Genomic DNA, 20794 nt, shown 5'->3' with positions numbered 1-20794 from the left:
ACACCCCTTACGCTGTTTGCCAGGTGTTTGGTCACAGTGATCACATAAACACTAAAACTGCGCTGGGGATGTGGACAAGTGACTTGAAAAGCTGGTAAGAGCAGAAGCCAGAAGTTTATTTTGTTATTAAGGGACCCTCTCTCAGCAAAGGGGCTGTCAAAATCTAAACTTTCCTAAGGGCCTTGTAAAATGGCCACACATTTTCTACTAATAAAACAAAGTTCAGCTTTTAAAAAGTGGCCACGTAAAGCATAACAAAGAGAGAAAAAAATCTCCACGGTATTTAAATTAAAAAGAATTCATTCTTACTTTCAAAGAATTCAAAGATATAACACAAAGGGGCTGGTAAGGGGCTCAGTGGTTAGGTGCTTGCTGCTAAACCTGACAATGAGTTTGGTCCTGAGCACCTGCACGCTGAGAGGAGAGAACTGACTCCCTAAGTTGTCTTCTGACCTCCACAGGTGCGATGTGGCGGGTGGGCCCCCCAAGTAAATAAATAAATAAATAAATAAATAAATAAATGTAATAATTTTTAAAGAAAGACAAATATATAAAAACAAAAATCTGACAAGGGTATAATTGTTCATTTTATTTTTATTTTTTGTTTTTTGGCAGTCCTGGGCCTTGAACTCAGGACCCCACATAGAGTAGGTAAACACTCTTACCCCAGAACTCCATCTTTAGTGTCTGGATTTATAACTGTAAAGATAATTTCATAAGAGGGAAAGCATATACCTGTGTTAGCCATACACGCATACTCATTCAAATGTACATATCAATGTATATTTCAGAATTATTCTAAAACCATAACCTAAAAGGGAAATCTTTATCAAATATACAGAAATAAACAGTAAATTTCTACAGAAAAGAGTGCTGGTTAGAAAATTCGAAAATTATATGTAAACATTTGTAAGTTTTGTGAGTAGTGCATAATCCCACAGTTTGCACTGAGGAAATCATGCTTTCCCTGGGAGTTCAAGTCACACTACACAAGTTGCATAGGTAGTCTCTAAGTACACTTACGTTACCATTATCACTTTAAAGAGATGAAGAAATTAAGGCACAGAACGTTCTATTCTTAAAGTTGCAAGGAGTACTTTTAAGCTGTGACTAAATTTTAGGACACAGTCCCACACTGCAGACCCTAAATTGGGTTCCCTATTTCTTTTCTGTAAAAGCATGACTGAAGTAAAGTACTCCCAGAGCCCACAACCACACATACATGCACAGCTTAGAAACTGCTGATTCATCCGTCCAATACCACAGAGAAAAGGAACCAATGAGATAAAAAATTACAGAGTCCTGCTCGTGAACGAGGCGTCTTTAAGCAAGGAGCTGGCTTCGCTAAAGAACTTCTTAAAATAGGCAGTTCTAATTCCCAGCAACATTTTCCCTTGTATGCAGGAAAAACAGCTTCCTGAGAGCTTTTACCTAAGGTTTAGCTCTGTTGACAGCCGGCATTTCACAAATATTTCATAAAACAGAGTTACAATAAATGGCAGTCAGAACCACTCAGATCCCCAGACAATTAAGCCATAGTAGGTCTGTGTTTCTGTATTCGAGATGAGAATTAAGGATGCTTCTTTAGGTTTGGTAGCAGAAACATTCAGCAACCTTTACGAGAATGGCTGACTGACTGTGATATCACAGAAGACGGGGAAGCAGCAGGCGCTTGAACAAGGCTATAGAACCAAGAAGGGTTCTGATTGGCTGATGTAAACCAGTGGTGCGTCTGGGGGTGGGGGCTGGCCACTCATGCTTCCCTGAGTCACTGGTCTTAGTAAACATCATTGTCTAGACAATAGCTTCCACCGAAGGCAATGTGTGCCATGCTCTGGTCCTTGAAGTTTGCCATCTAGGAACACTGAAGCCATAAGCACCATTCTTGCAGAAGGGGAAAGATTGCTGGTCTTGATCTTGGTGAAGAGAAAAATCTGGAAAATCAAGTAGATAGCATCATAGGTCACACTGGGTATTTCAATCACCAGAAATTAGGAATATCACCGTTATCTGCCAAAAGTGAAATGTGCACTCTGGCCTTGCAGATGCCTGGGGCCTTGTAATTAACAGTTTTTATGCCATTCTACCTCATGTGGCCTCTCAGAGTTTGACATGGTTTTCTGTCATTTACAGACCCTATGGAATTATTTCTGTATTTTTGGGATCTCATTCAGAAGTTCCATCCGTAACTGTGCTGCTCCAAATAATCCAACCACCTCTGTGGCTCCTTCTCTTGACCCCAAGAAAACCCTAATCACATTGTTGAAAACACACACACACACACACACACACACACACACACACACACACACACACACACACACCACGGTGGTGGGGGGGTGGCTGGCTTCAAACATGAACATGTGACTCTCAAGCTACAGGTTGGAGATGCCACCATCCACATCAGACAATAAAGTGTCTCCATCTCACTTCTGGTCACATCGCTGGTTCTGAGCTCATTGTAATTTATATTAGGAGAGACCAATCAGACTGACAAAGCTCAGGGTTTACTGCAGAAGGGATTTCTTAGCACAGGGGCTTGATCAACATACTTGGGACCAAGTTAAAAGGAAAGAACACAGGTCAGTGGTGTTGAAAAGGAGACATTGTGTGTGGCTACAGAGACGGCTTCATGGTCAAGAACACTTGCTGCGCTTGCAGCAGACCCCATTTGGTTCCCAGCACCCATGTTATCTGGGCAACTCACAGTCACCTGTAACTCCAGATCCAGGGGATCTGAGGGCATCTTCTAACTTCTGTGGGTACCCATACTTCTGCGGCACACAAACACACACATTCAAAATAACATCTTTAAAAAAGAAAGGAAGGAAGGAAAAGAAAGAGTGGGAGGAAGGGAGAAAATAAAGATAAATCTAGAAACTTTCAAACTTGGCTCACTCCTGGTCAGGTAAGGCACCTGAGGGCAACAGGGATGCAGTCACTCACCTCAGCATCTTACCGTCGACAGAATGCAATGGGCAGTTCCCGGTTGGGTACCAGGATGCCGAGATGCAGCATCTGGACAGGCTCATTGTCTGTAGCCACAATCTTATATTTTTGGATGATCTGTAACACACATTGGGACAAAAGCAGAATTAGCCCTCTCTCCCCTGTGTTGTGGGATAGTCCAGATTGTGGCTGCAGGAACCCAGGGAGGACATTTACCCAGCAAAGAGCCAAGTGGAGCTGCAGCTCAGCCAGTCGGCGCCCAATGCACATTCTCTTCCCAAGGCCAAATGGGAGATGGGCAAAGGGATTGATCTTTTTCTCCTTTTGCAGCCAGCGTTCAGGTTTAAACTGACTGGCATCTTCAAAATTGTCTTCACTGGAACCCAGTACCTGGGTATTTAGCATTAGCACCGTCTAAAAGCACACACAGAAAGAGATGATATTTTGAATAACCAGAAGCAAAACTAATTCACAGAAACACAGTACTGATGGCTGTATCGATTGACATGTTGTGTGCACATGTGTGGGGAGGTATAGGTACCCATGTGCACATACAGAAGGACGACACCTGAGGTCTCCTCTATCAGTCTCCACCTTAGTCCCTTGAGGCAGGGTCTCTCCAGGAACCTGGGTTTATGCTGGCAGCCAGCAAAGACCACCAAACCTCCTCTGCCTGCCCCGCACACATCCAGTTTTCTTCACGGGTGTAGGGGATGCAGACCCAGGTCCTTGTTCTTGTGCACCAAGAGCTCAGACCTACTGAAACCCCGCCCCAGCCCCAGAACTCTAGATTTCTGTGTTCCATGTTCACGACCACCTCCTCTCTCTCCGCTTTTTCAGACGAAGAACAGGGTGGACCCTTCTGTGGACTTCCAGAATGAATGCTCCCCTGGTAACAAGCGCCAGGGTCAAGCACTGAGGAAGTGTAATCTTGTCAAGTTTTGCTAAGGAACAGACATGCAAATTCTACTTACTCCTTTGGGTAAAGCGTATTCACCCAGAACCATTGGTTTGTCCAGAGTGCGAGTTGTAAACGGCACACTTGGGGTTAATCTGGAAAATAAAATCAGAATTGGAAAGGTGATCACACATACACTTTGTCTGATGTGGCACTAGGAATGGAGACAGAATGAGAAGCAGAAGTTCAGTCAGGATGAGGAAGAAAATCTCCCTCTTCCCATGAGGGGTCATTGGCAACTGACAGCTGCTGGGATGGGGAAAGCCGGGTTTTCTTTAGGCGTGTAGCCCCTGATGTATGACTACCCTCCTCCACACTCAAGAATCCATGGCAACAGCAATTGGAGTTGATGGGGGAAAAGGCAGGCACAAAGTTGAGTGACTGAGGAATCGGGATGGACCTGAGTTGAGTTGAGGCAGGGGAATGACCATGATCAAGATATATTGTATGAAATCTTCAAAGAACTAAGTTGTTTTTTAATCCCTCCTTCTCAATATGTATGTCTCCTGTTTCTTATCACACTAGTTTCTTATCACATGATGTAAGGCTGGCTAGTGGCTCATCCATCGTTCTGTTCCATTCAATCTGCAGGCATCTCCGGCTTCACCCAAAGCTTGCATTTCTTCTACTCTACTGCTGACTGCCTTCCACAGAGGTGGTGCTGTTCCCTTCTGATCCACACTGGAGGTTTACTTTCCAGGAAGAGCTAGAGGCTAAAGGACCAAGATGTCTGTCTCTGTGTCTTCTCACTCTACCTTCATCTCCAACCCTACAATCACAGAGGGCTCCCTCCTACTGACAGCATCCATCAGAGGCAGGCTGTAGGACTGGCCCACAAGGCTGAGGATGTGAGCAATATATAAACATCAACACACCCCAAGACCCTTCTCTCTAGTTTAATAGATATGTATAACCAGCCAGGGGAGGTAGCTTGAGGGGAGCCATCTTAAGGTACCGTTGTTATGGTCTAAGAGAACCCTTTTTCCGGGGATGTAATTCATTGTCCAAAGCAAAAGAGAAGCCTTTCCGGTGTATTGGCTCAGAGGCGTGTCCTTACCGCATGGACTCTTTGAGACAGGCCTTTAAATAGGGCATATTCCTCACATCTTCCGCCCGTGGCATCTGCTTCCCGGGCAACACGCTCTGGATTTCCAGAAGAAGTCTCTGTTGCGCTTGGGGATTCCGGGATAGGTTGTAAAGGACCCACATCAAGCTGTTCGCTGTCTGAAAGGCAAACCACAGATAAGAGAGTCTGCCGATAGCTGGCCTTAAGCTGCCATCAGGAGAATGAAATCTCATGTTTAGAACTACAGTTGTATGTAACTGCTCAAACACAAACAAATGTTGGGTAAATCTGGGGACTCCTGGGGCTCATTTCTGGGTCGTGGTGTTATTTTACTGCTACACGAGATGCTACCACTAGGGGGAAACCGGAGCAAGACACAAAGAAGTCCTCTCTGTTTCTGCCCCCTGGGACCTAAAAGTGACTCTCTCATGGCCTCAAAATAAAAATTGACTGTCTCGAAAAATCACCCCTCCCAATTGAACCATAACATTTTTAATGAGCAAAACTTGATGTAAAACTGAGTGACGAAAGGACAGAGATGCTCTAGTGCTGCCAATGGAAGGTTTTCTAACGACATTTTCCAGTGCAATTAAATGCATAACACTTTGTCTTTCTGGAACCTAATGAAAGCTCTTTGGCTATACTCGGAATCCACCACGAACACGAGCAGGCTCTGACAGGGTTCTAGCCACATGCAAAACGCCTTTACGGGAGGCTGCAACACCCTGCCGAAAAAGGAGTGGGGTGTGTGATAAATTCTAACATCAAATCCAGTATGCCAAGAAGTCAGAGGCTGTTTTTGACAAAGGCTGGTGGCCTTTTAAGGGCATCTTTGGTGTCTTTTCTGAAGGTAATGAGGAGCAGTGACCATATGCACCAGCAGGAGTGGCTGCTTTGTAGCTGGCTTAAACGGGCCAGTCTCCTAAACACAGTGGTCCTGTCCTCGCTCTGCAGACACCGTGGCGCTGTGACTCAGTGAGTGCCATGACCCACTCACACTAATGAGCAGGGTACATGACGAGTCAGAGCCAATTGGTTTTTATTATTTTTGGAAGAACATGCCTCCCAGGCAGGCTTCTTCATGTCAGAGGGCCAGTGGCTTCAGCTGCAAATTAACCGTGGATGGCGTTATTACAGAACGGGGAAGAGGGCGTGGCCTCCAAATTAAAGGCAGTCAAGCCGCTCTGATCCACCCAATGTGACTTACAGAATAAACAGGACTGAAAAGGAAATGGGTCAGGTGTATAACCATATCAGAGAGTACCTCACCACAAGTGTCAAATAGTGCTCCATGGGGCTGGGTGACTTCAGCTTTCACCACATCCATAGCACGCTGTCTGGGCCCCTCAGGAAAATTGCCAAGCTTAATTCCAGGGGAAGTGGGTAAGGAACCCTCAAGGGCTCAGCCTGTCCTGGCATGACCTCTGTCGGGAAGGTACCCATAACCTTAACTGGCCTTCGATGGATGCTAATTTCTCTCTAGTAGGCTCACTCTCCACCCACCAGCCATAGTTCCCTTGTCAAAGCATAAATTGGTCAGCTTACTTCCCTTGCTTAAAAAAAACAAAAATGTTCCCTCATGGTATATACCCCTAACTGAAATAGTGATACGTGTGTGTGTGTGAGTGTGTGTGTGTGTGTGTGTGTGTGCGTGCGTGCACATGTTTGCTCCTGTCTCTCCTCCTGTTGGCACTGAAGTTGTACCAGGAACAAGACTTTGCCTCTCATTCCTAGTGTTTTTTTTAAGAGCCTGGCACGTAGTAGGTGCTCTATAGTTCTCAACCTCCTTCATTTGCTCAGTAAGCATTTGTTGACCCCCTTATTGTTCTTGGAATGATACTGTAGACAAAGCAAAGCCACAGTTTTCACAGAATTCACCCTTCAAACAGAAGACCAATGGCCTCTGTTGTTCTGTGGAAAGGTCTGCCATCCACTCAGAAAGGGAGAGCAGATCAATTACTGCTCTCGTCAATCTCTTGGAGTGAGAGGGAGAAGGAAAGGGGTGTGGCCCCCTCCCACAGAAACCCTGCCTTTTCTCCTCCAAGAAGCATCATGAAAAGGAAATGCAAGAAAACAGTTAGCTGGGGAGGTTCTGCCTGGAGACTTGACTGTGCACATATGTGGGACTTGGAAGAGTGTGAGTATGCGTCACACCAGTGATAGCGCGTAAGAGACAGAGGAAGGCGGCTGCAGGGCAAATCTACCAATAGAATCGGCTGGTGCATTGCACACTGTGAGTTGTTGCATTTAAATCAAAATCCAGCCATCCCCAGCTCATCTTGTTTGTACTTTTAGGCAGTAAACGTATTATTGATCTGGAGGACTGTATTGCGAGTTTTATTTCATCTTATTTTAAATATCATCAGCCACAGGTAGTCACTATGGGGGTAGTCTGAAGACGTGTGTGTGTGTGTGTGTGTGTGTGTGTGTGTGTGTGTGTATCTGTGTCTGTGTCTGTGTTCATATGTCGGGGCACAAGTATGTGCATGCGTGTGGACGCTGGAGGTTGAATCAAGCATCTTTCTGAACCACTCTCTACATTATTGTTTTGAGGCAGATTCTCTTACTGGACTAGCTGGTCTTCTTGGCCCCAGGATCCTCCTTTCTTTACATTCCCAGCCCAGGCATTGCACATACACGGCCAACTTACCTGGCTTTTTTCTTTTTTTTTTTTTTTTAAATCAGAGCCTCATGGATGCACAGGCAGTACTTTACCAACTGAGCTATCTCTCCAGCCACGAAGCTGGAGAAACTTAAGTTATTTTGCCAGAGCATGGGTACCTGACTGTTTCCAAATTCACACATTGGTTCCCATATCTGCCTACTCAGGACTTTTTCATTGGAGAATATGTTATCACACGAAGTCCCAGTCCTGACCTTAACAAGAGGCCATGTTTTGAGTTCCCCACAGCACTCACTATGGGAAGCTTACTATTACTGCTGGTTTTGGGTGGCTGCTGCTACTCCAGTAACTCTGTTGGAGGGAATGATTCCTTTGGCTGCTTAAAAATTCATCACTGTTTAGCCAACTGAGTCCCTGCCTATCCTTACCGTTTCCACTGCGGCAAGCTGGAGCTCAGTGACAGCCGCGTACAGTTCTTTCTTGGAGAGATGATTGTGGTGGTAAATATCGCAAAGGAAATCTGTGTCAGGCTGCTGGGAGTATTTTTCCAAGCGGTTGTCAATGCAAGGTTTCACTGTGATGGAGGAGTGAAAGGAGAGAGAGCCTGAAAATTTGGACGAGGAAAAGAACCCAAGAAAATCTTGCTCAGAGTCTTTTCAGGGACATTGACAATTTGCTAGAGGGGTGTCTAGTGAATGTTCTTGCTACACTGGCAAGGACTGGTCAAGACTGACATGGATAGACTTCTCAGGATCCACTGGGCATCTTCTAAAAGTGTGATTCAGAATCAGGGATCGGGGAGCCTGAAGCCAGTCTCTCTCTCTTTCTCTCTCTCTCTCTCTCTCTCTCTCTCTCTCTCTCTCTCTCTCTCTCTCTCTCTCTCTCCTCTCTGTTTTTTTCTCTTTCTTAAGACTGGGATTCACCTGTAGTCCTACTGGTCTGGAACTTGCTATGTAGACCAGGCTGGCCTCAAACTCACAGATATATGCCTATTTCGGCCTCTGGAGAGCTGGTACTAAAGGCATGCACCACTGTGTATGGCCTTGAAGTCTACATTTCTGTCAAGCTCTGGGGCAGGACTGCAGTCACATTTTGATGAACTAAATCTCAGAGCTCAGAAGGGACCAGCATGAGAGGGGATGAGAACTGGCCTTGTGTGTACATTCCAAACTTGGATGCAGATATTACTAAACATATATACAAGTACAGGTGCCTGGAAATACTGATAACACTCAAAACATTTAGAGTTTATGAAACACATTCAGACTCTAATTCATTATTCGGACAGACACCTAACTAAGACTACCATGGAGCTAGTGGGCAGGGTTAGCCTGTGGTGCAGTTGGCATCTTAGTCTGAAGCATGGCCTGGTCTGGCATCTTGGGAAAGCTACTTAGGTGTGTCTCGGGGCCATTGCTGGGGGACTCTTGGGAGAGTTGACCGTGTGGGTTTGGGTAAGGGTTAAAGATATGCAGGACTGCTAATACCCAGTGTCATGGAGTAGAAAGAGCCCTAACCACCAAAATATCATAATATACTCGGTATTTATGTTCCACTAGGACACTAAAAGTTGTACCTTCGGCTTGTAGAGTGGACTGAAGAGAGTATCCTCCAACCCCCCCCCCCACTATGCTCATGGGTTTGGACAGCTGTAGAGTAGAAGCCACACCACGGGAAGATCATGATGGCTCAGCAGGTAGATCACAGGAGGCCTCTCCTGGTCAGGGTAACCGCATAGACGTGGGCAATGGGAAGGGAAGCTCTTTCACCTGCTTTGAAAATGGTGTCCCAGGCCAGAGTGTGCGCCTGCCACACTTTGGTGTTGAGACTCTTGTGCAGCTCCACGGGGGTCACCATCATCTTGCCAAATGTGCTCATCATCTGGAAGAAACCCAAGAACTTGAACCCTGAATTCTTCTTCTCTCTAAGCCAGTGTTCTCTTGAAGGGGGTGGGATCCTAAATCAGACCACTCCTGTATCTCCAAAGGGTGGGATTCAAAGCCCCACTAGCTCTCTCACTCATCTCAAAGATGGCTTTGTGCTCTGTGTTTAATAAAAAGTGTCATCTCATGACCTTTCACACGTGTGTGTGTGTGTGTGTGTGTGTGTGTGTGTGTGTGTGTGTGTGTGTGTGATATTGGGGATCAAACAGCAAGCCCAGGGCCTTGCTGTTGCTAAAAAGGCATCCACTATAGAGCTACACTGTATCCCTTTTATATTATATTATTTTATTTTGAAGCAAAGTATCATTACATTGTCTAGCCTGCCCTTGCACTCACTCTGTAGCCCAAACCAGCTGAAAATGTGGAATTATCTTACTTCAGTTCAGCACCTCAACCAAGTGGCTGGTATGACAGGGCTGTGCCACGAGCCCCAGTTTTTAATGGTCTAATTGTAAAGGAAAAAGAAAGAACTGGAAAATTATGATTTGCCCATTGACTCCAGTTTCTGGATACCACATAACATTAGCTAATCTCAAATCAATTTCACCGGGTCCATGATATCTCAAATCACTTAAACCATTCAAAACTGTAAAATCTGAAACACTCAGAAACTTTAAAAGATATCTTTGAACCAGCTGACCATTAATCAAGATAAATTAAGTATGTTTAAAATAATTTTTGCAGTAAAATAACTTTGCCTAAACTGATAAATAATGGGCTTTTTTTGTATGTTTGTGATTGGTGCTCATGTATATATTAAAATCTAGACATCAAAGTTTAGAGTTAACTACAATACATAAGTGTACACACTCCTCCTTGGGGACAATCTCTGTTAGGCTGTCCAGAGCGACTGCTTACCATCTTGATGGCCATAATAAAGGTCAGAGCTTCTTCTGCAGAGTCCTTCTGAAGGAGCCCAAATCTCTTCTCGTATAACACAAGGCAGATACCTGTCATTGGAAATAATCACTATTGTTATTTGATCGTAGCTCTGCCAGAGTCTATGATTAGCTGGCTATTAAAGACTGAGTTCTGTGTCTCATGACATTGTGGTCTCTTCTAGAAGGAGAACAAAATTTTTAAGAGTGTGAGAGGAGGGCAGGGACCCTCCCTTTTCTCTCTACATGTCATTTCTGGGAGCAAATGACCCATGAGCTTTCGAGCCTCCTGGTGAAAGACACACTGTCCACGTCAGTCTCAAGCAGGTGAGGGCAGAGGTGTATCACTGGCTCAGAGATCTGCGCTGCTTTGACTCAGCCAAGCTGTTGGAGTAGTCAACAGCTTCTGCTGCCAAACACAGGATACAGAAAGCCAGCACCGGAAGAGGGGCTGGGAGAGGAAAAGCTAGGGACTAAGTTCCCAGTACCTGCCAGGCACTGGGCTAACACGGGAGAGGTGTTTCTCTGTTCTGTTTTCCATTTAATAATGTTGTTTAGGTTCAACCTATTTCCAAATAAGGTGCCTTAGTCTTTAAAATTTTTCACACAGAGAAAATTTGAATTCTATAATACCAGTGTCCCCTGAATTGGATGTAGCAACTGAACATGCTGTTTCAATTGCTTTCTCCCTGGGTGTGTGTCCACATGGGGATGTGTATGGGTCAGTACAGGTGACAGCACCTGAAACAATGCTTAGTTCCCATGATGCTTTGCATCTGCATTGTAGCATTAATCTCCTAAGAATGACAACATTGTCCTACATGACCATGATCCATTATTAATGTCCCTGAGAGCCTGCCCTGTTCTTTACTAGGCCTACTGTGTGGCTACTTAGAAAGCCCCCATTTGTCCTAAAAACTACCTTCGGTAACTGTTAACTTAAATGACTGAATGTCTCATGTTTTCTGAATGCATCCTGTTTAACCTTTCAATAACCTTTTTATCCCACAATGCCTGACTTGGTCCCACCAGGAGCAAGTGTCACAGCTGTGGGACATCCATTGACTTTACAATAGTATCTGCCACTTCTTCTCCCAGCAGTAAACACAATTGTGAGGCTGACCTTGGAGTTACAAGGTGTTAGTTACTGTTTCCCTTCAAGGAGAGCTTAGATCAGTGAATGAGAATGCTCCCTGACAGTTTACTAAACGTAGAGGCTCTGAGTGGCTGTGGGAAATCCTGCACATGAATGGATAAATTCTTTACAAAATGATCATTCGCAAAAACTACACTAACATCACCATAAAACTTTCTTGTTCATGAGCACTGAGATTTAATGACTAATTGGCCCTCTCTGTGAAAGTTACTTAAGAGCACAGGGTTTGGGCTTCTCAGCATAAAACAGCACCACAGCCACAGCAGTTCTGACCCACTTACACTTCCCAGTGTTTTGAAGACAAGGTACAGAGGTGGATTCAGCCAGGAAGTGCTGCTGTCCCAATTGTGGGCATTATTTTGGGTGCCCATTGCAAACTCATTCCACAAAGTTTTTACCACTGTGCAAATGCAGTTGTTTTTTGTACACGAACAACTAACTCTTCTCTTGATCTTGCCAGAGTTTACCACTGACACGTATAATGCTTCTTCCCTAAGACGACTCCTGCTTGACTCAGGGCATCAGAGGAGCAGTCCACAGGCAAGAATTCAAGATGGATTTGGAATTTTGGTAATAATCCTGAGGCCCCAGGACAATTTCAGTAGCTATGTGACCCGTTTTTAGCGAAAGGAAATTAACCTCTCCCCTGTTTTTTTTTTTTTTTTAAGAAGGGATACTGCTGTGTAGCCCAGGCTAGCCTTGAGTTCATGTCCATCTTCCTGCCTCTGCTTCCTCAATGTTGGAATTACAGGCATGAGTTACCACACCAATCTATCAATCTACTCTTTTGGCTTTTTAGATCTCTCTCTCTCTCTCTCTCTCTCTCTCTCTCTCTCTCTGTGTGTGTGTGTGTGTGTGAGAGAGAGAGAGAGAGAGAGAGAGAGAGAGAGAGAGAGAGAGATTGTAGGTGCCTGTGTGCCACAGTGGACATGTGGAAATCAGAGGACAGCCTTTGATGTTTGTCCTCCCCTTCTACCTTGTTTGAGACAGGGTCTCTTGTGGATTGGGACTTCATACACCGGTTAGCTGTCCCCAGAGCTTCCCAGGATCCCCCTCTCCCTGCCTCCCACGTTGCCATAGGAGCACTGAGATTACAGACTTGTGCTCCTCTGACTTTGTGTGGGTTCTGGAGATTTGAACCTAGGCCCTCATGCTTGCCCGAAAACTTTTTCCCACTGAGTTACCTCCTCAGCACTCCCTTTACTTTCTAGATGAAAAGGCAGCAGGGAAGTCCTTCTTTATCTTCCCGTTTCCCTGTTGTCTCTGTGTAGAGTGCAGAGGCAAGGGGAAGGGCAGCTGCTGTTGTTTGCCTCAAGCTGCTCACACTTGTCCCTGGGTGGGGTTTTGAACACCTGACTGCACTGTCTGGGACACTTGTTCAAAGACTCCTTTCTAACCTCCCCTTTTCCTGACCTTTGTCTCCCCAGTGGAGAGGACTCCTCTCAGCAAGGCCCATGCTTCTGTTCCTTCTTAGTCCTTTAAATGCCCTTACCAATATTTGTCACTAGAATTGTAGCTTTGTTCCTCGCCGTGTCCCTAGGACCTAACAAGTGCCTGACACTTAGGATTTGTTTAATAAATGTTTGTTGGATGATTTCATGAATATTACAAGTCATAATTAAAATGGGTTTTCACAACCTTCTCCTACTTGGTGATAACCTATCCTTATGGAAATGTAAGCAGTGTTGAGTTTTATCCCCCAGATCTCTTGCAAAGTTAAGTGAACAAGACTGTAAAATCAACTTACTTTCAAACGACCATTTGTTCAGTTCACTGTACAAGTCTTTGATGCGGCCTCCTTCATCACACAGCTCGTCTATTCTCCCCATAAAATCAGCCAAGACCTTAAAAGAAAGCAACATGGAAAGGCACATTTTTATGTCACCGGAGGGACAGAGAAAGTTCACACTCAGGGGTTCATTGGAGGGGATCCCACTGCTGTTGCTGATTAGCACTAATTCCACACTGTCTTCTTGTCTTCTCCAGGTCTGTCCTCAGATCTTTCCTGAGCTCTTCCTGTAGCCACTGAAACTCAAGTTTCAGGCTCTTCTGAAGGGTATTTCCGGTAATTGCCTTGGGTTCGTGTGTGTGTGTGTGTGTGTGTGTGTGTGTGTGTGTGTGTGTGTGTGTGTGTTGCATGTATGCTTGTGTGGGTGGCATGTGTCGATGTGCTCATGTGTGGAGGGCAGTGGTTGACACTGGTGTCTACCTCAGTTGTTCTCCATCCTAATTTTTGAGATAGGGTTCTGGAATTTGACTGGCCTGGCTGGCCAGTGATCCCTCCCAGGTATTTTCCTGTTTCTATCCCCCCCCCCCCGCCCCACACACACCAGTGCTGGGATTTGAACTCAGGTCTCCACGACTAGAGTGCAAGCACTTTACTGGCTGAGCCATCTCCCCAGCTCTGGCTCTGATACTCTAAGAAGGAAAGCGTCCTTTCTGGGCAGGTTGGATGTGTAAAGCACGAGGGAGGAATCAGCCCTAAGTGGAACTGCAGCTCACTGTGGGACTGTGGTGGAGTTTGAGCAGCACCTCCACTTTGTGCTTCTGCATGGGGCAGAAGTCCATCTTCCTACCAGCTATTGGGGTGAAGTATGTGGAATTTGGAGCCAGGAAACCTACAAGTCCTGCACACAGCTCCCTCGGTAGATAGATCTGCGACTTTGGGACAGCCATACACGGTCTCTAGCTGCCAGACTCTGAAACCAGAGCCTGAGGTGACTCAGTCTTCACACTTGTGAGTGTGACTGGAACCACATGTGGTTACAAAGTGTGCTATCTTAGCTGATCTGCACTGCAGCCTCACAAGGCAGGAGGCACAGCCGTCGTCTCCCTTTCCATATCTCAGATGAGAAACCGTTTAGAGACGCTAAGTCACTTTTTCACGTAACTGGTGACCTGCCAAGATGTACCCGAGAGAAGGGGTGAATGGCCATAGGGACTACAGGTAACAAATGGGCTTGTTTAGCTTGAGTATGTAATCTATTTGAAAAGTAATTTGAATTTTCTACCTTTAAAAAAAAAACAAGCCAAGAAAGCCAGAAAGCTGAGCATGGGGGTTCACCCATGCTCATTCCTTTAACCCAAGTACTAGGGAGGCTGAGGCAGGTGGATATGTATGAGTTTGCAGCAAGCCTTTTCTACACAGTAAATTCCAGGTCAGCAGGGGCTACCTGGGGAGACCCTGTCTCAAAGAAAAAAAATAACAAGAGATTTCACATACAGGTATGTGAATTTCCCACACCTGTTTTATTAGTATTGTCTCTATTACTACCACAGAAGACCCTGGCTGTATATCTCCACATGATGGCAGCTAGCTGGATCTGGAGCAGCTTTTCCCTCTAGAAAAGGCTTATCTAGTCTAGGTAAGGTCTGCCCATTGTCCAGAATCTTTCCGAATCATTCATCCCCCGTGGAATATGAAATCTCTGAACACATCACGCCATTTCATCCCTCCACATTTTCAGAAGACTAGTCTACAGGAGTGCCCTGCACCCCAATTCTTTGCCTCTGTGCTCCTACTCCAGAGGTCCCCTCAAATGTTGCCACCTAGGACTTTTACAGGCATTATCTCCGTTAGCTCTCATGACAGTATTGTCATCTAGGGGCTCTAAAACCCGGGAAACTGGCTTAGGAAAGTTAGATAGCACACCGGGATCTCAACAGTAGTTGGTGGAAAGCCGCGGACCGCAAAGTCAGCTTGTAATTGTTCCTTCCGTGGGGGTTTAGAAGGCTTTGGAGTAGAGAAAGGAGGATAGTTTGAGGGGTGGGGTGGGGGTGGGGGAGAGGATGGACTGAAGGCTGGAGGGAAACAGCAACCCCTGAACCACCCCCGACGCACGATTCCTCTCTCTGTGCTTTCGAGCTGTGACCCAAAGCCCAATTTGCGGTTCTCGGTCCCGGAGAAGCCCCGGGAAAGCTGGCCCCAGGGCGCAAACCTCATTGATTTTCCTGTCCAGCCTCAGGATCTCCGCCGGCTTCATTAGTTTCTTCTGGAAGGCGCTGCGGACCCTCTGCCACTCTCTTCCTTCCCTGCGCAGAAGGATTGCGTTTAGGATGCCGGGAAAGAAGCTTCGAGGATTCGCGGAGCACCCCGAGTAAACTAACTCTGAGGGTCGCCTGGGAAATCCTCAGCACCCCACGAATATTCGCGTCTGTCCATTACGGACCGGAGAGGGGCTCACAGCGTCGCTCAGTTCCCTGGAGGGAGCTGGTGGCTGTTAATGGTTGCTGGGGAGGGGTCGTTGTGTTTCTTCAGTGGTGTAGGCTCCGACAAGTGGGCAGAGCTCTAAATAACACCACCCATGCTAGTGCTAGCAAACTCAGCTAATGGTAAACACAAACAGGACATGGACAATAGCACGGGGAGTTGTTGGGACCAGGGAGTGTCTCAGCGGGAGTACAGCGGGGTGGGGACCAAAGAGAAGACACGGATGAGAGGTTACGTTATATGCACGTGTGAAATTGCCAAATAAGTGTTAAAACACTTGGTTTGACACCAGGAAGGTGTAGCCCAAATAAAAGGGGACTGGGGCTTTAGGTGTGTCCTGGTGGCGAGGCAGGCATGTGTCTATCCTCTCAACTGTGTGGCTCTTTGGTGGGAGGGACCCACGTCTACCCTACAATTGGAGGATTAAATTAATTGCCGGTCTATAGGGCAGAGGCTTCTATATTCGTTCTGCATAAGAAAAATTCAACCCTAGGAAACTCTTAACTACCGGTCTTCTCTATTGCCCCGCATGGCCTGCCTCCCACCGCCTCCACCCTGCAGAGGGCACTCACAGGATCAGCAGTCCGTAGCCCTCGTTGCGGTGGTCCCGATAGGCTTTCCAGGGTTTGATCTCCAGTCTCTGGGGATGCGCGCTCTCCTTACGGTATAGAGCTTCCAGCAGGCTCGGCGAGCCCAGGTGCACCGAGTCGAAGGAGCCCAGCTTCATCCGGAAAATCTGGCCGTACTTCTTGTGGTACTCTGCCTGCAGAGGGGCGGTCCTAATGCCATCAGCGCGCATCCTTCTGTGTCAGGGGCGCTTCTTCCTTGAGCTGCTGCTGCCTGGTCACTAGAGCTCCCCCTCCCCCACCGCCCCTGGGCCACCCCGACCGGAAGGAATAGAGAAGAGGGCCCTGACAAATTATTTACCAGCGTGTCATGTTGTTTCTTCAGGCCACCTTTCCAAAGAATCTCCAGTAGACTGCCTAGCAGTGGCCAGTTGGTTGGTCCAGGTAGAGAGGTGGCATCCCGACTCTCACCACCTGTCACCAGAGGGCAGAGGGGCACCTCTTTTGGCGGGCTGGAAGCGCACACTTTGGATGTCACGGGTCTAGGGGTTTGCCCGAGGTCTCGCAGCCGGCTCAGGAAGGCGATCAGGGAATGCCTTTTGTCAATGGGGCAGCTCATAGTAGCAGGAGACACGTGGGACACAAGGAGGAGCAGGGGCTGAAAGGAGAAAAGTGTTTCGGAGGTGCTGTTGGGTTCTGAAGTCTTGGCGATTTGGGAAAGAGAGGCAAACAGAACTCGGGGGTGTGGTGGAGCCGTATAGAGCTGGAGGGACTTCCAACAGGCAGATGCTCAGGGATGCTGCAAGGTTCAGCGGCTTAAGGTGCAGGTGCCTGCCCTGAGCCGGCCACAGGGGCTGGAGAAGAGCAGCCGGGGTTTGGTAGCTCTGAGAGTCCTCTGTGGGTCTGCAAATTGGACTTCTAAGTCTGCAGCCAAAGGGTGTCAAGGAGGGTGGAAGCGATGCCGCCGGGTCTGATGTGCCTCCTCAAGCTCCCAGGACCAGGGACCTCGTATTTATGGAGACAGGGCATGCTAGGGTGGCCAATGAGCACGCTGAGTAGGGTGGAGGGGGACCTGCTGGCAAAGCTGGGAGGAACGCGGAGGGGCGGGAGTGGGAAGAGGATGGAGTCAGCAAGGTGAGTGAGGGCGCCTAGGCCTGGGTGACCGATGCTCTGCGCACCATGGACTCCACCCCGGAGATAACCCAGAAAAGGCGCGTCGAGCCCAGGGTTCAGCGGGTGCGCTGCGAGCGAGCGAGCGCACCTCCCTGTCCTCCTGCAGGCTGCAGCCCGCCTTGCAGCAGCACGCAGCTGCGCTTGCACAATCGCCACGCCGGGCGGGCAAGGTCCCCGAGGACAGCCCGGAAGGCCGCCCGTGCCTGCCAAGCGAGCGGAGAGCGTCTTCCAACATCCCGGGAGACAAGTTTGCGCAACCTGAGCTGGGCTACCTTTGGACGAAAATTGCCATTTTTGAGTCTCTGTGGGAGAGGACTTGAGACTAGCATGGGCTGCATCAAAGGAAGGGCTGTGACCTTGTTACCGTAGGTCTTCAGTTAGAAACGAAAGTCCACGGCTGTTTGCAGAATGCTCCAGGTTGGGTTGTTAGGGAACTGAATAAATCAATGCTTGATACATGCGTGTGTGTCCCCGATTGATAATCAATAAAGGGCGCTCGTGGCATCAGTTCTTCGGTGGAATGCGCGGGAGGGCACAGCTTAGTTTCCTTTGGATTGCTTCCCAGGCTTCGCTCAAGCCTTTCCTTCTAGCGAACCGCCTATTCTGGGCAGCTCAGAGGCACCCATAGATTCCCAAGAGCCCCACTCCCTCCTTAAAGCCCACTTAAAGCAAGCCCGAGCAATCCACAGACGCAATCCTGCTTATGTGGCTGGCTAGAACAGAACTCACTTTCCTAATTCTGCAAAGGAAATTGCTGATTCAAAGTGACTCATATTGTTTCCTGCTTATCCAAAGCAAAGCCACCAGCCCCCAGGCAGGAGGCAAACTTCCTCCCCCTGCTTTCCAGTCACCTGACCTAAGGTTATTGTGACCCAAACACTAGTAAAATTTTCCCTATGAAGTCTTCTGTAAACATCTGCTGTTTCTGAAAAATCTTTCACAATCCGGTTAGTGATTTGTGTTCCAACACTATCGTTTCAAATTTGTCCCAAGAGACCAGTGGGAATAAAAAACAGTATATATGTACATATACATAAATATATATAGTGATTTAGATTTAATCTACTAGACCGATTTAAATGTGCACTGCAGCATACTATAAATTTATACAGTCTTTTTCATGTTCATGCAGTATATATGTATACTATATGTGATGTGGTGTAGGCCATACACTGTATGAAGGTGCCATATGTTATATTTTTTGAGAGCCTGTGGCAAAATAGGAATTTTGCATCAATATTTCTATTTAAATTTCACCCCAGCTCATTGTCAAAAACACAGAAGGTGAAAGCAAATACAAACTCACCCTCGTGATTAAGGAATTAAACATCCTGCCCATTGTCACAGACATTAGTGGCCTCAATGGCATTCACATCCAACAGGTTCTGACCCAGCCTGACTTTTCCGAATACACACCTACATGCTTCATTATTTCTGTGAATTACTTGAGATAGAGTCTTGTGGCCCAGCCTGGCTCAAACTCTAGATCCTCCTGCTTCCCCCCCCCCCCCCCAGAGTGCTGGAATGATAGGGTTGGTCCAGCATGCCTAGCACCACCTGGTTAATTCTATCGTGTTTTCTTGAACGTGAATTTGTAAGAATACTGGAAATAGCCCTTCAATGACAATGTCTTTCCCAAGGAGGGCGGGATCAGAATGTTTTCCTTTGGGTATATGGCATAGAGCATGGTGCAAGTGGTTTCTGTGCTCTTGGTGATGAAAAAGTACATCTCTAGAGGGAGGATTTGTTTTATCCATCTCTTCTGACTGTGTCTGGATGCTGTAAAGACTGATGTGTGACTATTGTCTTCTTATTTCAGCTGGTGACTTATTTTTCCTCCCTCCTTTCTTTCTTTTTTCTTTTTAGTTTTTATTTTGTATGCACAAGAAGGAGAAAGGTTTCAGATGAAGTAGATTTTTTGGGCGTTGTAGCAGGACTTTCTCCTCGGGACCGCCAGCTCACAAATAATGACATGGAGACTTATTAATAACTGTGAAAGCTCAGCCTTAACTTAGGCTTGTCCCACTAGCTCTTATAACTTAGCCCGTGTATTTTAACCTACGCTATGTTGTGTGGCTTGCTGCCTCATCTCTCCACACTGCCCATGCTGGTTCTCCCACAGCTGGCTGGTGACTCCACCTTTCTTTTTTCCCAGAGTCCTCTCTGCCTCTGGAAGTCCTGCCTATACCTCCTCCCTAGCTCCTGGACACTCGGCTTTCTATGACATCAACCCCAGCAATACATTTTTACACAGTGTACAAATATCCCACAACATTTCCCCACTTTTGTCTAAATAAAAAGGAAAGACTTTTAACTCCAGAACAGTAAAATTATATACAAAAAACAATTATTAAGTAAGAATCACATTCACAATGTCCAGTCCATTTGTATTTGTAAAAACTGGAGAAATTACTCTGTTATCTATCTTATCTTGATGAGTCCACAGTTTTGACTTACTTTATTTCTGTCATAACTAAGGAAAATTGTAATTACAATTGTCTAATCTTCAACAGTGTCAGAGACCCAAGAAGGATATAATATTACCTGAGTAAACATGAAGTGCAGAGCAAACAACTTCCAAAACTAAGAAATGGCAGAGAAATCTGGCTGCCTGGACAGTTTACCCAAGGTTCCTCTGCAATGTTGGGGCATCCATCTTCTGACTAAAGGCCTAAAATATCTAATTTTTCTGTGAAGCAGGAATTTTGAAGGACTGTCCCACCTTGTCTTGGCAATGTTTGACAGTTGCCTTCTTTTGTGTCCTGCTTATCCAATGTGGACAGCATACTGTCAGCAGTAGAGGCAAGGACAGTTTCTTGCCCAGTGTCTAACTTTGCCACAAATGAAAGCAAACTCTATATGGAGGTCCTTTGACGCCTGTCATTCTCCTTTGAAATAAACTGATGCTGTCGGGAACAGATGTGTCTCACTGTCATGAAAAGACTATGTTAATAAAACATTAAAACGCCGTATTCTGTAGGTCTCTGAAGTGTTTGAAGACCACCTGTCTATCTAAAATATGCCTCTGATTGACCTTAAAAACATATCTAACATGATTTTATGTTTGATTGCTATAAACTTTGATTATAAGTTTGAATGACTAACTACTAACCTGTATTTCCTTATTATCCTAAATATCTTTCAAGGACCAGAACTTTATGCTACATTTTTAAATGAGCTGCATAGGTACAATACCTTAAGCAAGAAATAGAAACATATAGTATAACAAAAGTAACCTTAAGTTTTTAACAATATAGAAAAATATCTTAAAT

The 20794-nt window shown here is 46.3% G+C and overlaps 1 protein-coding gene across 1 annotated transcript; it reads right to left on the bottom strand.

The window, feature by feature from the left end:
- Window positions 1–576: 576 nt before the first annotated feature.
- On the bottom strand, window positions 577–18205 carry LOC100751280 (1,25-dihydroxyvitamin D(3) 24-hydroxylase, mitochondrial). Its single transcript, XM_027423289.2, has 12 exons — window positions 16711–18205; window positions 16356–16546; window positions 15512–15605; window positions 13321–13417; window positions 10398–10489; window positions 9366–9477; window positions 8025–8170; window positions 4965–5131; window positions 3924–4002; window positions 3166–3363; window positions 2947–3066; window positions 577–1934 (listed from the first exon to the last, which is right to left on the bottom strand). The coding sequence occupies exons 1-11, from the start codon at window positions 16966–16968 to the stop codon at window positions 2956–2958; spliced, it is 1545 nt and encodes a 514-aa protein (XP_027279090.1). The 5' UTR covers window positions 16969–18205; the 3' UTR covers window positions 577–1934; window positions 2947–2955.
- Between the last annotated feature and the right edge of the window lie 2589 nt (window positions 18206–20794).

This window comes from Cricetulus griseus, chromosome 6 (genome assembly GCF_003668045.3).
Source record: "Cricetulus griseus strain 17A/GY chromosome 6, alternate assembly CriGri-PICRH-1.0, whole genome shotgun sequence".
Taxonomy (NCBI): domain Eukaryota; kingdom Metazoa; phylum Chordata; class Mammalia; order Rodentia; family Cricetidae; genus Cricetulus; species Cricetulus griseus.
Note: the sequence above shows the minus strand (reverse complement) of the source record. Positions and strands in the feature narration are given on the sequence as shown.